Source organism: Taeniopygia guttata, chromosome 29 (assembly GCF_048771995.1).
Source record: "Taeniopygia guttata chromosome 29, bTaeGut7.mat, whole genome shotgun sequence".
In the NCBI taxonomy this organism is placed as follows: domain Eukaryota; kingdom Metazoa; phylum Chordata; class Aves; order Passeriformes; family Estrildidae; genus Taeniopygia; species Taeniopygia guttata.
The window spans coordinates 3,500,314-3,514,691 of NC_133054.1; the positions used below are offsets into that span (position 1 = coordinate 3,500,314).

General features: G+C 59.4%; 1 protein-coding gene across 3 annotated transcripts; it reads left to right on the forward strand.

The window, feature by feature from the left end:
- Positions 1 to 1,441: 1,441 nt before the first annotated feature.
- Positions 1,442 to 12,817, forward strand: ACVRL1 (activin A receptor like type 1). Of its 3 annotated transcripts, XM_072919676.1 has the most exons (11): positions 1,442 to 1,744; positions 3,031 to 3,089; positions 4,889 to 4,959; positions 7,358 to 7,582; positions 7,845 to 8,044; positions 8,142 to 8,241; positions 8,444 to 8,590; positions 9,350 to 9,625; positions 10,427 to 10,624; positions 11,664 to 11,794; positions 11,882 to 12,817. In XM_072919676.1, exons 1-11 carry the CDS (start codon positions 1,736 to 1,738, stop codon positions 12,014 to 12,016), a joined length of 1,551 nt encoding a protein of 516 aa, XP_072775777.1. In that variant the 5' UTR covers positions 1,442 to 1,735; the 3' UTR covers positions 12,017 to 12,817. The 3 variants fall into 3 exon arrangements, with proteins under 3 accessions (XP_072775777.1, XP_030115285.4, XP_032600726.3); XM_030259425.4 differs by lacking the exon at positions 3,031 to 3,089; XM_032744835.3 differs by lacking the exons at positions 1,442 to 1,744; positions 3,031 to 3,089 and adding an exon at positions 3,156 to 3,754.
- The last annotated feature ends 1,561 nt before the right edge of the window (positions 12,818 to 14,378 follow it).

Consider the following 14,378-nt stretch of genomic DNA (forward strand, 5'->3'; position numbering starts at 1 on the left):
GGCGGTGTCCCAGTGCCCGCCAGCCCGGGACAGCGGGGACGTGCCAGTGCAGGGCTCCTGTGCCCTGCTCCGTGCCCACCGTGCCCTGCTCCGTGCCCACCGTGCCCTGCTCCATGCCCTGCTCCATGCCCTGCTCCATGCCCTGATCCATGCCCACCGTGCCCTGGTCCTGCTCCATGCCCACCGTGCCCTGCTCCGTGCCCTGCTCCGTGCCCACCGTGCCCTGATCCATGCCCTGATCCATGCCCTTCGTGCCCTCCTCCATGCTCTGCTCCGTGCCCTGCTCCGTGCCCACCATGCCCTGCTCCGTGCCCACCATGCCCTGCTCCGTGCCCTGCTTTTTATTCCCTTAATTTCGTCTGGCCCCTGTTTTTAGACAGCCCAAGGAAGGCATCATCCAGCCCTGCACCTGGGACCAGCATGGAATAGCCAGGGAGCCCCTTGGCTCTGCCAGGGTGCTCCATCCCCAGGAGGGCTGGAGCAGAGGGGTGGCCAAGCAGCTCAAGGTCATTGCCACAGCACCTCCTAGAACATTCCATCCCTCTCAGAATCTGAGATATTGATGATTCCCAGATTGTAAAAGTCTCTGTCTTTCTGCCCCGCTGCCAAAGAAGAGCCATAATTCGTCTGTGCTGTTTCAAGGTTGTTTATTCTGTTTATCTCTAACATGTTCTGCTGCCCTGCCGCAGCTCTGTCCTGCAGGGCAGCGTGTGGGGCTCTGCCCTCAGTGGGATGGTACAAACATTAAATACCACAAACTACCTGTGCTGGATTTACAATAACGTGCCAATATCTGTCACCTACGTTGGACAGTGTGTCCCCAGCCTGAACCAACAGAAAAATGCCAACAGCACAGTGAAACATGGAGGGCATGAAGAAGGAGAAAAAGGACAAGACACACCCAATTTCCTCCATCTTGTCCCCTTTGGACCCCTAATCTAGAATCCTAAAATTTTACTTTTGCACCCGTGCCACACTTAATTATTACTGATATCAAACACTCAGAGCTGGTAATTGATCCTGTAAGATTGAAAACTCTTTTCCATGGGCAGAGATCACAGCCAGTGTCTCTGGGGGCTCTGTCCAGGGGGGTTCCTGACCCCTGCCAGGGCAGCCAGAGGGATGCTCTGGATTCCCACACATCCCCATCCCTGCCAAGAACTCTGTGCTCCTGCTGAGGGCCTTGCCACGCTCAGGGTGAAGTGCTGCTGGCAGTGCCCGTGCCACGGGGTAGGGTTTGCCATGAGAAGCGGGAGATGGGGTGGGAAAGCGCTGGGGGAAGGACGAGGAGGGAGGGACAGGCCAGGGAAAGCGAGCAGGATGGAGCTGGGGCCCGGTGAGCGGGAGGAAGGGAGGCTGGTGGTGGCTGTGTGCTCAGCAATAGGAAATGCTTTATTAGCTGGGAGTGGTGGAGACAAGCCAGGCAGGAAGAGGCAGTAATAAGAAACATTTTTTTGACTTCTCCCACATCCAGAGCGCAGAGCAGCTGCCAAGCGGCTGCGTTGGACCCTCGAAGCCGGGGAAGGGTGACGGTCCCTCCCCCAGTGGGACGGCCACGGCCGTGGGAGCCCCTGGGTGGCAGGATGGGTGCTGGGAGGGGAGCAGATCCATGAAGACCCTCAGAGTTGGGGCTCAGGAGCGAAGCTGCCCCGGCTGAGGCGGATCCAGGAGCGGGATCGTGGCCGGGAGAGCCCCGCCAGGGCCGGGCAGTGCCGTGGGCTCCTGCAGGACCTGGATGCTGGAGGTGAGCAGGGAAGAGCCTCGTGCTGCTGGGGTCTGGGGGTGCACCCAGCTCAGGGCTTCCCTCCTGGCTGACCCCCGAAAATCAGGGTTTGGCCCCGCTTCCTTTGTGTTCTGTGGGACTGCGGTGTTGACATCAGGGTTGGAGAGGCTGGAATTGTGTCCAGGGGCACAAATCAGGGCTCAGATCAGAGTGGGGGTAGCAGGACCTGTCCCCAGGTCCTCGCTAAAGAGCTGAAATAATAAAAAACTGCAGTGGAAAGGCTGGGATCGACACGGGAGATGGGGAATTTGGGTGTGTTTTGAAAAGGCACGGGGAAAAACGGGGGCTGCAGTGGGCACCAGGGGCACAGAGCGTGCCACCTCCTGCTGCCCAGCCAAATTCCAGCAAGGAGGACCCAAATGGTCACTGAAGAGGCTCCAGCTGCAAAGCCACCATGGATGGAGCTCCTTCCCCCCGGTGCTGGCGCTGGAGCCTCCGGAGAGGCCGGGCCGGCCACGCTGCCCCGTCCCTGCTCCGCACCAGGAGCCCCCGGCCGTGCCAACCCTGCGCCAGGGTGGGCCTGAGCGGGTTTGGTGCTCTCCTGAGTGGGCTTGGTGCTCTCCTGAGTGGGTTTGGTGCTCCCCTGAACGAGTTTGCTGCTCTCCTGAGTGGGTTTGCCGCTCTCCTGAGTGGGTTTGCTGCTCTCTTCAGTGGGTTTGCTGCTCTACTGAGTGGATTTGCTGCTCTCCTGAGTGGATTTGCCACTCTCCTCAGTGGGTTTGTCACTCTCCTCAGTGGGTTTGCTGCTCTCCTGAGTGGGTTTTGTTGCTCTACTCAGTGGGTTTGCTGCTCTCCTCAGTGGATTTGCTGCTCTACTGAGTGGTTTTGCTGCTCTTCTGAGTGGATTTGCTGCTCTCCTGAGCGGGTTTGCTGCTCTCCTGAGTGGGTTTGCCTCTCTCTTGAGTGGGTTTGCTGCTCTCTTTGTGTGGTGCACGTTCATGGAGTGGAAATGCCTCTCAGTGAGAGGGGCTGGGCTGGTGGGGGTCTGCTGTGGGTGAGCCCAGCCTTGCTGTGACCCACCTGCAGCTGCAGACAGGGCAAGGAAATCCTCCACCTGTGCCTGAAACCAGGCCTGGGGTCTGTGGCAAAGCTCCTGGCAGCTGTGCCCTGGCGTCCCTGCAGCTGGCACACGCCTGGCTGGCACCGGCAGTGGCACGAGGGGCTGGGCTGTGTGTGACTCCTGTGAGGAGGCAGCACAGGGAACTGAGCCCTGAGCCACATCCCGTGGCTAAACCCCCTGTCAGCAGCAGGACCTGCGGGGGAAGGAGGAAGAGCTGGGATTGAGGAGCCTGGCCGAGCTGCCCTGGTAAGAGCAGTGCCCCCTGAACCACCCCGCACACCCCATGGCTGTGCCCAGCCACCCTTCCCCTTGTCTTCTGCTCTATTTTCCTTTTGCTTTTCCCTCCAGGGGGGTGATGGGGAATTTCCCCTTCCCTGGGCTTTGCTCCAGCCCCTCGAGCTGCAGCACAGCTGCCTGCTGCTCCCAGCCACTGCTGCCAGCACCCACACCCCACGCCAGAGGTTCCCCGTGGGGGTTTTTCCCTTCTCCTGATGCTACAAATGCCAGGGAATATCACCCAGCACCCAGGCAGGCAGGGCGAGATGCTCTGGGTGTCAGGAGGGCGTGTGAGCAGCAGTTCCTGGTGGGCAAGGAGGAAGGAAGGGACAGGGTGGGTATGCCAGGCCTGCTTGGTGCCACCTCTGAAGCATCTGGGATGTTTTTCCTGTGGGATGCCGGGAACAGCTCTGGACGAAGCTTTGCTCTCAGTAACAACAACAATCCACGGGATGTTTCCTATGCAGCAGAGTTTTGGGTGAGGCCCTGCTTGCTTTGTGTTTCATGGCAAATATCCTGCAGCTGTCTGATGGTTCAGGATTTTGGGGAAGTGGCTCCAGGGAAGGAATTCACCACCTGGGAGACTCAGCTTCCCTTTCCAGTCGTGCATCCTGGAGCTCTCAGAACTGCGAGAGGTGAGGTGCTGCTGGTCAGGAATCAGCGGCCCAGCTCAGAGGGGTTGAGTTTTAAGATAAAAATGAAGTTTTAGGATAAAGCAGATCCTAGCCCAGCCCTAGGGGAATTGGGATTTAAAAACAAAGCTGATCCTGCCCCAGCGAGGGTCGGATGGATCAGCCTGGCATCGCTCCTACACCGGGCACCAAGGACCTGCCCTCCAGCCCCAGTGACCCCAGGACCTGGTCACTGTTTCCTCCCCTTGAGCCACGACTGAGTGAGTTATTTTGGGGAGGAAAAGCCCGATTTGCAGCGTGGCTGGAGCCTGCTGGGGTCAGCCACGTCTGCGAGCGCTCCCGAGGGCCGGGCTTGCGTGACTGCGCTTCCCCATCAAGGGCAGAATCTAAACAATCTTGATTCCTGTCCCAGCAGCGCTGGGCTGGGCTCTTCAATTGCAGGAAACGGAGCCTTTGGCATGTTTGTGTCGGGAACACGAAGAATGAGCCGAGGAGGGGCAGGAGGTGGGGGGCAGCGGGGGGATCGCCGTGTTTGCCTTGGCAGAAACGTTTCTTTCACAAGGAGGAAAAAAAAAAAAGGAAGATTAAAAATAGCCAAACTTCCCCCAAAGGCTCAGCAAGGAATTTTTGGCTGTCCCAGCACCTCTGTTTGTGTCATTGAGAAGCTCCACACAAAAGCACCCCCAGCACTGAGCCCCTGCCCGTGGGGCTCAACGTGCCAGGGGGGATTTGGGCTCCATGCCATGCTCAGGTCTTCCCAAATCTGGGATGCCCTGGCATCATCAGGGCTGCCAAGCCCACAGGGGCAGCGTTTTTAGGGAGCAGGAGCCCTGGGAACAGCAGGAGGTGCTGGTGTAGGGATCACTGGGAGAAAGGAAGGAGTCGGACATGGCAAGGGCCGGGTTCCAGCACATCCCTGGGCGCTGTGGGGCCACGAGTGGCACCCCACGCTACGGCAGGGAGGGGCCCTGAGCTTGGGAGGTGCCAGGATCTGTTCTCAGGGCCAAACTCCGCACACCCCACCTCGCTCTGTCTGTGCCTGCCCTCTGCAAGCCCCCCCTGCCCTCCCAAAGCCCCCCAGGGTTGGGGAGGGACCCTGGGGGCGCAGGGGCTGCTCTGACCCTCCTCTCTCCGCAGGATGATGCCGTGTGGCGCTGGTGGCCGGGCGGTGCTGGCACTGATGACCCTGTCCCTCGGCCTCGCCGCCGGTGAGTGTCGGTGCAGGGGGGTGACAGCAGCTAAAAAGAAACCCTCGGTTTTTCGGGAGCATCTCTGCCCAAAAGAAAAGCCAGGGAGGGAGTTGGGCTCCTCAGGGACTGTGGTGTGGTGACCCATCCCCCAGAGAGGATCTCAGCTTCATTAATTGTGGTTGATCCAGTGCTTTGGTGTCACCGGAGGGGAGATGGGGAAAGGCTGGTAGCACATTCCAAATGCTGTGGGTTTTCCCAGGGGTGGTGATGATGGTGATGATGGTGGTGGTGGGAAGCAGGAGGAGCTGCTCAGCATCCCAGGGGAGCACCAGGTGACCAGGCTGGGCGCTCTTGAAGGGAGGTCCAGTGTGGGAATCCAGGGCTTCCCTCTGGCTGCCCTGGGACCCTGGCAGGGATCAGGAACCCCCCTGGACAGAGCCCCCAGAGACACTGGCTGTGATCTCTGTCCATGGAAAATGTTTTCAATCTTACAGGATGAATTACAAGCTCTGAGTGTTTGATAAGAGTAATAACTAAGTGTGACGCGGGTGCAAAAGTAAAATTTTAGGTTTCTAGATTAAGAGTTCAGAGGAGACAAAATAGAAGAAATTAGGTGTGTCTTGTCCTTTTCCTCCTTCTTCATGCCCTCCATGTTTCACTGCAGTGTTGGCATTTTTCTATTAGTTTAGACTAAGAACACGCTGTTCAACATAAATGATAGATATTGGCACATTATTGTAAATATAGTAGACATAGTTTCTAATATATAATGTTTGTACCATCCCACTGAGGGCAGAGCCCCACACGCTGCCCTGCAGGACAGAGCTGCGGCAGGGCAGCAGAACATATTAGAGATAAACAGAATAAACAACCTTGAAACCAGCACAAACAAATTATGGCTTCTGCTTTGGCAGCGGAGCAGAAAGACAGAGACTTTTACAATCTCGGAATCACCAATACCCACAGATTCCGACAGTCCAGGATAACGAGGCTGTGGCAGGGAGGAGCAGCAGAGTTTTCTGGGGGGATGAGTCCCCACCGAGTCCTTGTCCTGCCCACGGGGCCACCAACCCCAAACCGGCCCCAGCACCACCCCACAGCGCTGGCAGCCTTTGGGGCAGGGGGACAGGGAGTGCAGGATGGCCACCACAGCCACCCCCTCGCTGTCCCCTCCTGTCCCCCCACCACCGGATGTCTGGCTGCCCTCAGGCTGCACTCACTGATTCCAGGAGGGATATTTTCTGTGCCAAAGGGCAGAGCTAAATTAGGAATTTGGGAGCGTGGCTGCCATCTGAGCCACTCTGGCACCACGGTGCAGGAAAGAGCCTTCGGGGGAGTCAGGAAAAACTCCAGGAAAGACCCTGGGTTTGGCACCCAGTTCCCAAAACACCCACTGGGAAGGCACTGGCTGAGTCTGGGGCTTTTGAGCTCCCCTCAGGCTCCCACGGGTCCCACGTCCCCTGGGATTTTGTGGGCAGGATGTGACTCTGTAAACCAGTGCCTCCCAGTTAACCCCAGCTGCTGGGCTGGATGCACGGCCCATCCCAAAGAGCTTCTTGGGGGTGTGGGAACAGAGCACCCCCAGGTTCAGGGCTGGGGTTGGAGCCCAGCTGGGAGCAGGGGATTTTCTGGGAGGTGGCAGGATGGGCTCCCTGTACCGAGCACTCACAGCAGCCTGTCCCTCCTTCTCTGGTGCTCCCAGGCTGCCCATTCCCAACCTTTGGTTCAGGAGGATGTCCCTGTCCCCAAAGCCACCCCAGCTGGTGGGTGGGCAGCGGGGTGACCCCATGGCAGAATTTGTCCCCTCAAAGTTTGGTTCAGGAGTGTTTAGGAGGATCTCCCTGTCCCCAAAGCCACCCAATCTGGGGGGTGGGCAGCGGGGTGACCCTGTGGCACAGTGTGTCCCCTCACAGTTTGGTTCAGGAGTGTTTAGGAGGATGTCCCTGTCCCCAAAGCCACCCAAGCTGGGGGGTGGGCAGCGGGGTGACCCTGTGGCACAGTGTGTCCCCTCAAAGTTTGGTTCAGGAGTGTTTAGGAGGATGTCCCTGTCCCCACCCCAGCTGGTGGCTGGGCAGCGGGGTGACCTCATGGCAGAATTTGTCCCCTCAAAGTTTGGTTCAGGAGTGTTCAGGAGGATGTCCCTGTCCCCAGAGCCACCCCAGCTGGGGGATGGGCAGTGGGGTGACCCCATGGCAGAATTTGTCCCCTCAAAGTTTGGTTCAGGAGGATGTCCCTGTCCCCAAAGCCACCCCAGCTGGCGGGTGGGCAGCGGGGTGACCCCGTGGCACAATGTGTCCCCTCAGAGTTTGGTTCAGGAGTGTTTAGGAGGATGTCCCTGTCCCCAAAGCCACCCCAGCTGGTGGGTGGGCAGCGGGGTGACCCCGTGGCACAATGTGTCCCCTCCTGGTGCCCGCAGAGGATCTGCTGTGTGCCTGCGACGTGCCCCACTGCAGCCAGCCCAACTGCACGGGCCAGGTGTGCTTCGTCAGCAAGAGGAAGGAGGAGGGCACCATCACCCAGCACCGGGGCTGCTTCTCCCAGAACGTTCTGGAGCACTGCCACGCGTCCGTCACGGAGCACTACGGCACCAGGTGCTGCAACTTCCACATGTGCAACGCCGAGCTGGAGATCTTCCTGCAAGGTACACGGGCGAGGGGACGGGGGCCGAGCTGCCCACGTGGCTGGAGATGTGGTTGGGTCTCAAGATCGTCCCTGTCCTCACTCAGCAGCTACAGAGCCACCCAGATGTCCTCAGGTGTCCCTCCTCGGGCTGTGCCTGCAGAGCTCCGTCCGTGGGGTTGATCCCAGTGCAGGGACGCTGTCCCCAGATCCGAGCCCCAACCCCGGACCTCTGCCCTTCCAGGTCCAACCTCACACTCCCATCCCTCGTTCCCCCCACCCAGGTGAAGATGCCCTGGTGAAGACGCCTTCCCTACCCAACCTCCTCCTGCTGATCTTCGTCCCCCTGCTCTCCCTCCTCATCCTCGCGGCGCTCGCGGCGCTCTTCTGCTGGAAGGTGGCGCGGCACCGCCACAAGCACAGTGACTTCGGGGACACCGACCTCATGCTGAAGGCGTCCATGATGGGAGACAGCACCTTAGAGGTGGGTGAGCTTCGTGAGGGACCCTCGATGTCCCCAAGGCGTGTGTGTGGGTGGGGATGGCCACCACGCCGACCCCGTGGCCGCCCTGTTTGCGCAGGACCTGCTGAACGACGATTGCACCACGGGCAGCGGTTCCGGGCTGCCTTTCCTTGTCCAGAGGACGGTGGCTCGGCAGATCACCCTCATGGAGTGCGTGGGTAAGGTTGGACCTGGTCGTATCAGCCAAAACCCAGCAGCCACCCCAAGTTCTTCCCCTGTCCTGCTGCCCGGGGAGGGAGGGAGTGGCTGGGTGGGTGAGGAGTGTTGGCCAATGCTGCCCCATCGCTCTCCCACACGGGATCCTGGTGCTCGCAGCGGGTCCTGGGGGCACTTGGTGACGCGGTGGCACGGCTGTGGCAGGCAAAGGGCGCTACGGCGAGGTGTGGCGAGGCGTGTGGCACGGGGAGAGCGTGGCCGTGAAGATCTTCTCCTCCCGCGACGAGCAGTCGTGGTTCCGCGAGACGGAGATCTACAACACCGTCCTCCTCCGGCACGACAACATCCTGGGTGAGCAGGGGCAGGAGGGCTGGGGAACAGGGGGCAGCTGTGGGGTGGGCCCATGATCCCAGGGGTTTCTCCTTGTCCCTGATCCCAGGGGTTTCTCCCTGTCCCTGATCCCAGATGTTTTTCCCTGTCCCTGACCCCAGGTATTTCCCAGGTCCCTGATCCCAGATGTTTTTCCCTGTCCCTGATCCCAGGAGTTTCTCCCTGATCCAGGTATTTCCCAGGTCCCTGATCCCAGGAGTTTCTCCCTGTCCCTGATCCAGGTATTTCCCAGGTCCCTGATCCCAGGTATTTCCCAGGTCCCTGATCCCAGATGTTTCTCCCTGTCCCTGATCCCAGGTGTTACCCAAGGTCTGTGTCCCCAGGAGTTTCCCAGGTCCCTGATCCAGGTGTTTTTCCCTGTCCCTGACCCCAGATTTTTTCCCTGTCCCTGACCCCAGGTATTTCCCAGGTCCCTGATCCAGGTGTTTCTCCCTGTCCCTGATCCCAGGAGTTTCTGAGATCCCCTTATCCCAGATGTTTTTCCCTGTCCCTGATCCCAGGAGTTTCCCAGGTCCCTGATCCCAGATGTTTTTCCCTGTCCCTGACCCCAGGTGTTACCCAAGGTCTGTGTCCCCAACTATTTCCCAGGTCTCTGATCCCGGATGTTTCTCCCTGTCCCTGATCCCAGGAGTTTCTCCCTGTCCCTGATCCAGGTATTTCCCAGGTCCCTGATCCAGGTATTTCCCAGGTCCCTGATCCCAGGAGTTTCTCCCTGCCCAGGTTTCATCGCCTCTGACATGACGTCCAGGAACTCCAGCACGCAGCTCTGGCTCATCACCCACTACCACGAGAACGGCTCCCTCTACGACTACCTGCAGAGGACGGCCCTGGATGTGGACACCTGCCTGGGCTTGGCCTCCTCCATCATCTGTGGCCTCGTCCACCTCCACGTGGAGATTTTTGGCACGCAGGGCAAGCCTGCCATCGCCCACCGTGACCTGAAGAGCAGGAACATCCTGGTGAAGAGCAACCGGCAGTGCTGCATCGCAGACCTGGGTGAGGCGGAGCGCTGGGATGTGGAGCCCCAGGGGTGGGGCACTCGGGGCTGTGAAACCCCAGGAGTGTGGCACCCAGAGCTGCAGCACCCAAGGGTACCCAGGGGTGTGCTGCTCCAGGGATGTGGTACCCAAGGGATGAGGTACCCCAGGGATGAGGTACCCCAGGGATGAGGTACCCCAGGGATGAGGTAGCCCAGGGATGAAGCACCCCAGGGATGGGGCACTCAGGGGTATGAAACCCCAGGAATGTGGCACCCAGAGCTGCAGCACCCAAGGGTACCCAGGGGTGTGCTGCTCCGGGGATGAGGTACCCCAGGGATGGGGCACTTAGGGGTGTGGTACCCCAGGGATGAAGTAGCCCAGGGATGAGGTACCCCAGGCATGAAGTACCTCGGGATGGGGCACTTAGGAGTGTGGTACCCCAGTAATGTGGTACCCAGGGCTGCAGCAGCACCCAAGGGTACCCAGGGGTCTGCTACCCCAGGGATGAGGTACCCAAGGGATGAGGTATCCCAGGGTTGTGGAACCCCAGGGACACGGTGCTCCGGGGCTGTGGAACCCCACAGATGTGATGCTCCAGGAACGGGGTACCCTGGGGATGTAACATTCCAGGGACGTGATGCCCCAGGGTGGTGGTGCCACAAGGATGTGGTGTCCTGGAGTTTTGGGACCTCAAGGATCCCAGGATGCTGGATGCAGAGCCAGCACAGCACCGATCAGGGCCGGTATCTCAGCATTTTATAGGTGAATTGATGACCTTAAAAGTCATCCCAAATGCCTCTATGACCTGTCCCCCCAGGGCTGGCCGTCATGCACTCCCAGGGCAGCGACTACCTGGACATTGGCAACAACCCCCGGGTGGGCACCAAGCGCTACATGGCCCCGGAGGTGCTGAGCGAGCAGATCCGCACCGACTGCTTCGAGTCCTACAAGAAGACGGACATCTGGGCGTACGGGCTGGTGCTCTGGGAGATCACCCGCCGCACGGCGGTGAACGGTGAGCAGCTCCCGGCCACCGGCTCCGCTGGCTCCCGGCTCCCCGCGGGGCTCCGTGCCCGTTCCCTCCTTCCCTCGTTCCTTTTCTTCCTCCCCTTTCCTTCGCCCAGAAGATTAGCTGTAAATTATAAACACTGTAATCTAGTGTCAGCACCCGGCTCCCTGATTAAAGGGCCCATTAGACTCAATCAGTGCTTTGTTTGTTCAGCGCTGATTAGAAAACAAGCGGCTTCAAGCGCTGCCTGGAAAGCGGCCACGGCCGGGACCTCCGGCCGCCGCTTGGCTCGGGAACTCGGGCCTGGGGCAAGGGGAAGGGTCCCCCCGCGCTGGGGATGAACCTAATTGCGGTTGCCCGGTCAGTGCTGCTCATCGCGGCAAAGTCCATTTGAGCATTAATTAAATGGTGGGCGCTGGCGGATGGGGCGGGAGGGTCCCTCCAGGCTCGGTCTGGCCGGGATAATCTCATTTATCTCCCCAGCGCTCCCTCAGATTGCACATTTACTCCGAATTACCCCAGCCTTGCGTAGGAATGACCTTCAGGCGGCTGGGTTTAACCCTTCCAGGATCCCTCACTCTCCAGGACGGCTTCAGGGGATCGGGGATGGAGAACTGCAGGGGATTCTGAGGTTTTGGGGTCACCCCTTGGGGTGCAGAGAGCTGGTGGGGGCTCGAGGCTTCCCAGAGACATTAAATCCCACGGGGACAGGGATGTATTCAAGCATTAAAGCGAGATGAACTGGGCCAGCTGCCAGGCTGAGCACCCACCAGGTGCTGAGCGGAGGTGCCCGCAGTGCCAAGGGCCGGTATCGGTGCTGGAGCCGATGATTTTCATGGTGGGGCTGGTGCTGGATGGTGCCAGGGCTGCACTTGGTGGTGCCAGAGGCAGCTGCCACCGCCCCGTGTGCCCAGGAGAGACAAATGCCACCGGCAAGGCTGCGGGGAGCGGCTGGGCTGTGCCGGGAGCCTCCAGCGCCCCCGATGTGCAGGATGGGGGTGAGCCCCCCGCTCTCCCCCGGCCTCACGCCGCCCCTCTCCCGCAGGAACGGTGGAGGAGTACCGGCCGCCCTTCTTCGACGCCGTGCCCAGCGACCCCAGCTTCGAGGACATGAAGAAGGTGGTGTGCGTGGACCAGCAGACCCCCGTAATCCCCGGCCGCCTCTTCTGCGACCCGGTGAGTCCCGGGGGGGGATCGCCCCCATCCCGCCTCTTTCCTCTCCATTAAACCATCCCGTTTCTCGCTCTTTTTGTGCCTCCGCAGGTTCTGTCGGTGCTGGCGAAGGTCATGAAGGAGTGTTGGTACCAGAGCCCCTCGGCCCGTCTCACCGCCCTGCGCATTAAAAAGACCTTGAAGAAGCTGAGCAATTCCGTCGAGAAACCAAAACTGGAGCAGTGAGCGCCGGGAACCGGGCACCGGAGCCACTGACGGCTGCACCGGGGACGGGATGGCTCCGGTCACCGAGGGGATTTACTCACAGCTCCCGCCTCTGCCACTCCTCCTTCGAGCCGGTTGAATTTGCAAGCACGAAAAAAATAGGAGAAAAAAAAACCAAACCCACCACCAAAGGAGGAATCTTTTAAAATAAAAATATCCCCTGGATCCGTCATCCGACAGCGAGGGTGGCAGCTGGTCGCCCACCCCGAGCCCACGGCGAGGGGCACCGGTGGCAGAAGCAGCCCCAGCCCTCGGGGCACCCAGCGAGCTCCGGCTCTGCCCGCTGCCCGGACCTGCCCGCCCGCCACCGGGCAGGAATTCCCCGCAGAGCCGCGGTGCCCGGCGCGCCTCCCGCTAAAGGAGGGATGGGATCTTCTGGGAAAGGATAGTCCAAGGGCAGCATCCCCCAGATCCGCCCCCTGCATCGTGGGAATCCCAAAAATGAGGAGCTGCCGGCGTCCCGTGTGGTCTGAGCGTGGATGGGGGTGCCGTGGTGATCCTTCCTTGCCAAGCAGGTGGCATCCCCCTTGCCACAGAAGTGCCCTCTTGGGTCTTTGCCAACATTTTGGTGTTTTTCGAGGTGTTTTGGCTCGGCCGGCTTCATCCCGCGTCGCTCCTCGCCATCCCAAAATCCACCCCGTGCTTGGAGATGTTTGGACATGACCAGGATGGGACGTTCAGCAGAACCAGCTTTGCCACATAACTATTTAATTATTAAGATTTAATATATTTAATAAAGTGTAAAGCTATTTTATCACCTAAGAGCTGCCCAACCTTCCATGCTGGGCACTGGGCACTCCTGCCTGGCCCAATTTATGGCTTCAGCTCCAAAATGTTCTCAGCATATCGCAGCTGCCACCTTGTTCGGTGCCCAGTTAGAGACTGGGAGGAACTGGGCAGCAAAGGGCAGCTGCTGGTTCTGGGCACAGCAGGAGGTTCTGGAGGCTCTTGGGTGCCTAAATCTGGGCTTGGAATGCTCAGCTTGGGGCTTGGGGTGTTCTACCAGGGTTTGGGGTGCTCAGCCCATGGTTTGGGGTGTTCTACCAGGGTTTGGGATGCTCAGATGGTGGTTTGAGGTACCCTACCCAGGGTTTGGGGTGCCCCACCCAGAGTTTGGGGTGCCCTGCCCAAGTTTGGGATGCTCAGATGGTGGTTTGAGGTGCCCTAACCAGGGTTTGGGGTGCTCAGCCCATGGTTTGGGGTGCTAACCCAGAGTTTGGGGTGCTCAGCCTGTGGTTTGGGGTGCTAACCCAATGTTTGGGGTGCTCAGTCTGTGGTTTGGGGTGCCTTAACCAGGGTCTGGGATGTCCAGCCCTGGGCTTGGGTGCCCCACCCATGGTTTGGGGTGCCCCACCCAGGGTTTGGGATGCTCAGCCCATGGTTTGGGGTGCTAACCCATGGTTTGGGGTGCCCCACCCAGGGTTTGGGATGCTCAGCCCATGGTTTGGGGTGCCCTACCCAGGGTTTGGGGTGCCCTAACCAGGGTCTGGGATGTCCAGCCCTGGGCTTGGGTGCCCTACCCAGGGTTTGGGGTGCCCTGCCCGGGTTTGGGGTGCCCGGCCAGGGTGGCTCAGTGCCTGCCTGCCCCAAGATTGCACACGCACGCTGCCACGTGAGCACACACTCACAAAGCATGCTTGCACACACACCCTGCACACACAAATCATGCTTGCACACACATATCCTGCACACACATCACACACACCTGCACATACATCACACACACCTGTACACACACATCCTGCCCAAACACACGACCCATGTACACTTGAGCATGTAATGAGTGTTTGCACACACGTTATGCCTGAGCACAGACATGCCAGGTGTGCTTGCACACGTGTCATGTTTAAATCACACTGTGCACACATATCACACACTGTGCACATGCAAACAACACCTAAACACACACATCACACATGACACCCGTATCACACACTTATCTCCCCCATATCTCACCCCTATCACACACTTATCTCACCCTTATCTCCCCCATATCTCCCCCATATCTCACCCTTATCTCCCCCATATCTCCCCCATATCTCACCTCTATCACACACTTATCTCCCCCATATCTCATCCCTATCACACCCATATCTCCCCCTATCTCCCCCATGTCTCCCCCCATCTCTCCCTTATCTCCCCCATATCTCCCCCCTATCACACACTTATCTCCCCCATATCTCCCCCATATCTCACCCCTATCTCACCCTTATCTCCCCCATATCTCCCCCATATCTCATCCCTATCACACCCTTATCTCATCCCTATCTCCCCCATATCTCACCCCTATCACACCCATATCTCACCCCATATCTCACACTTA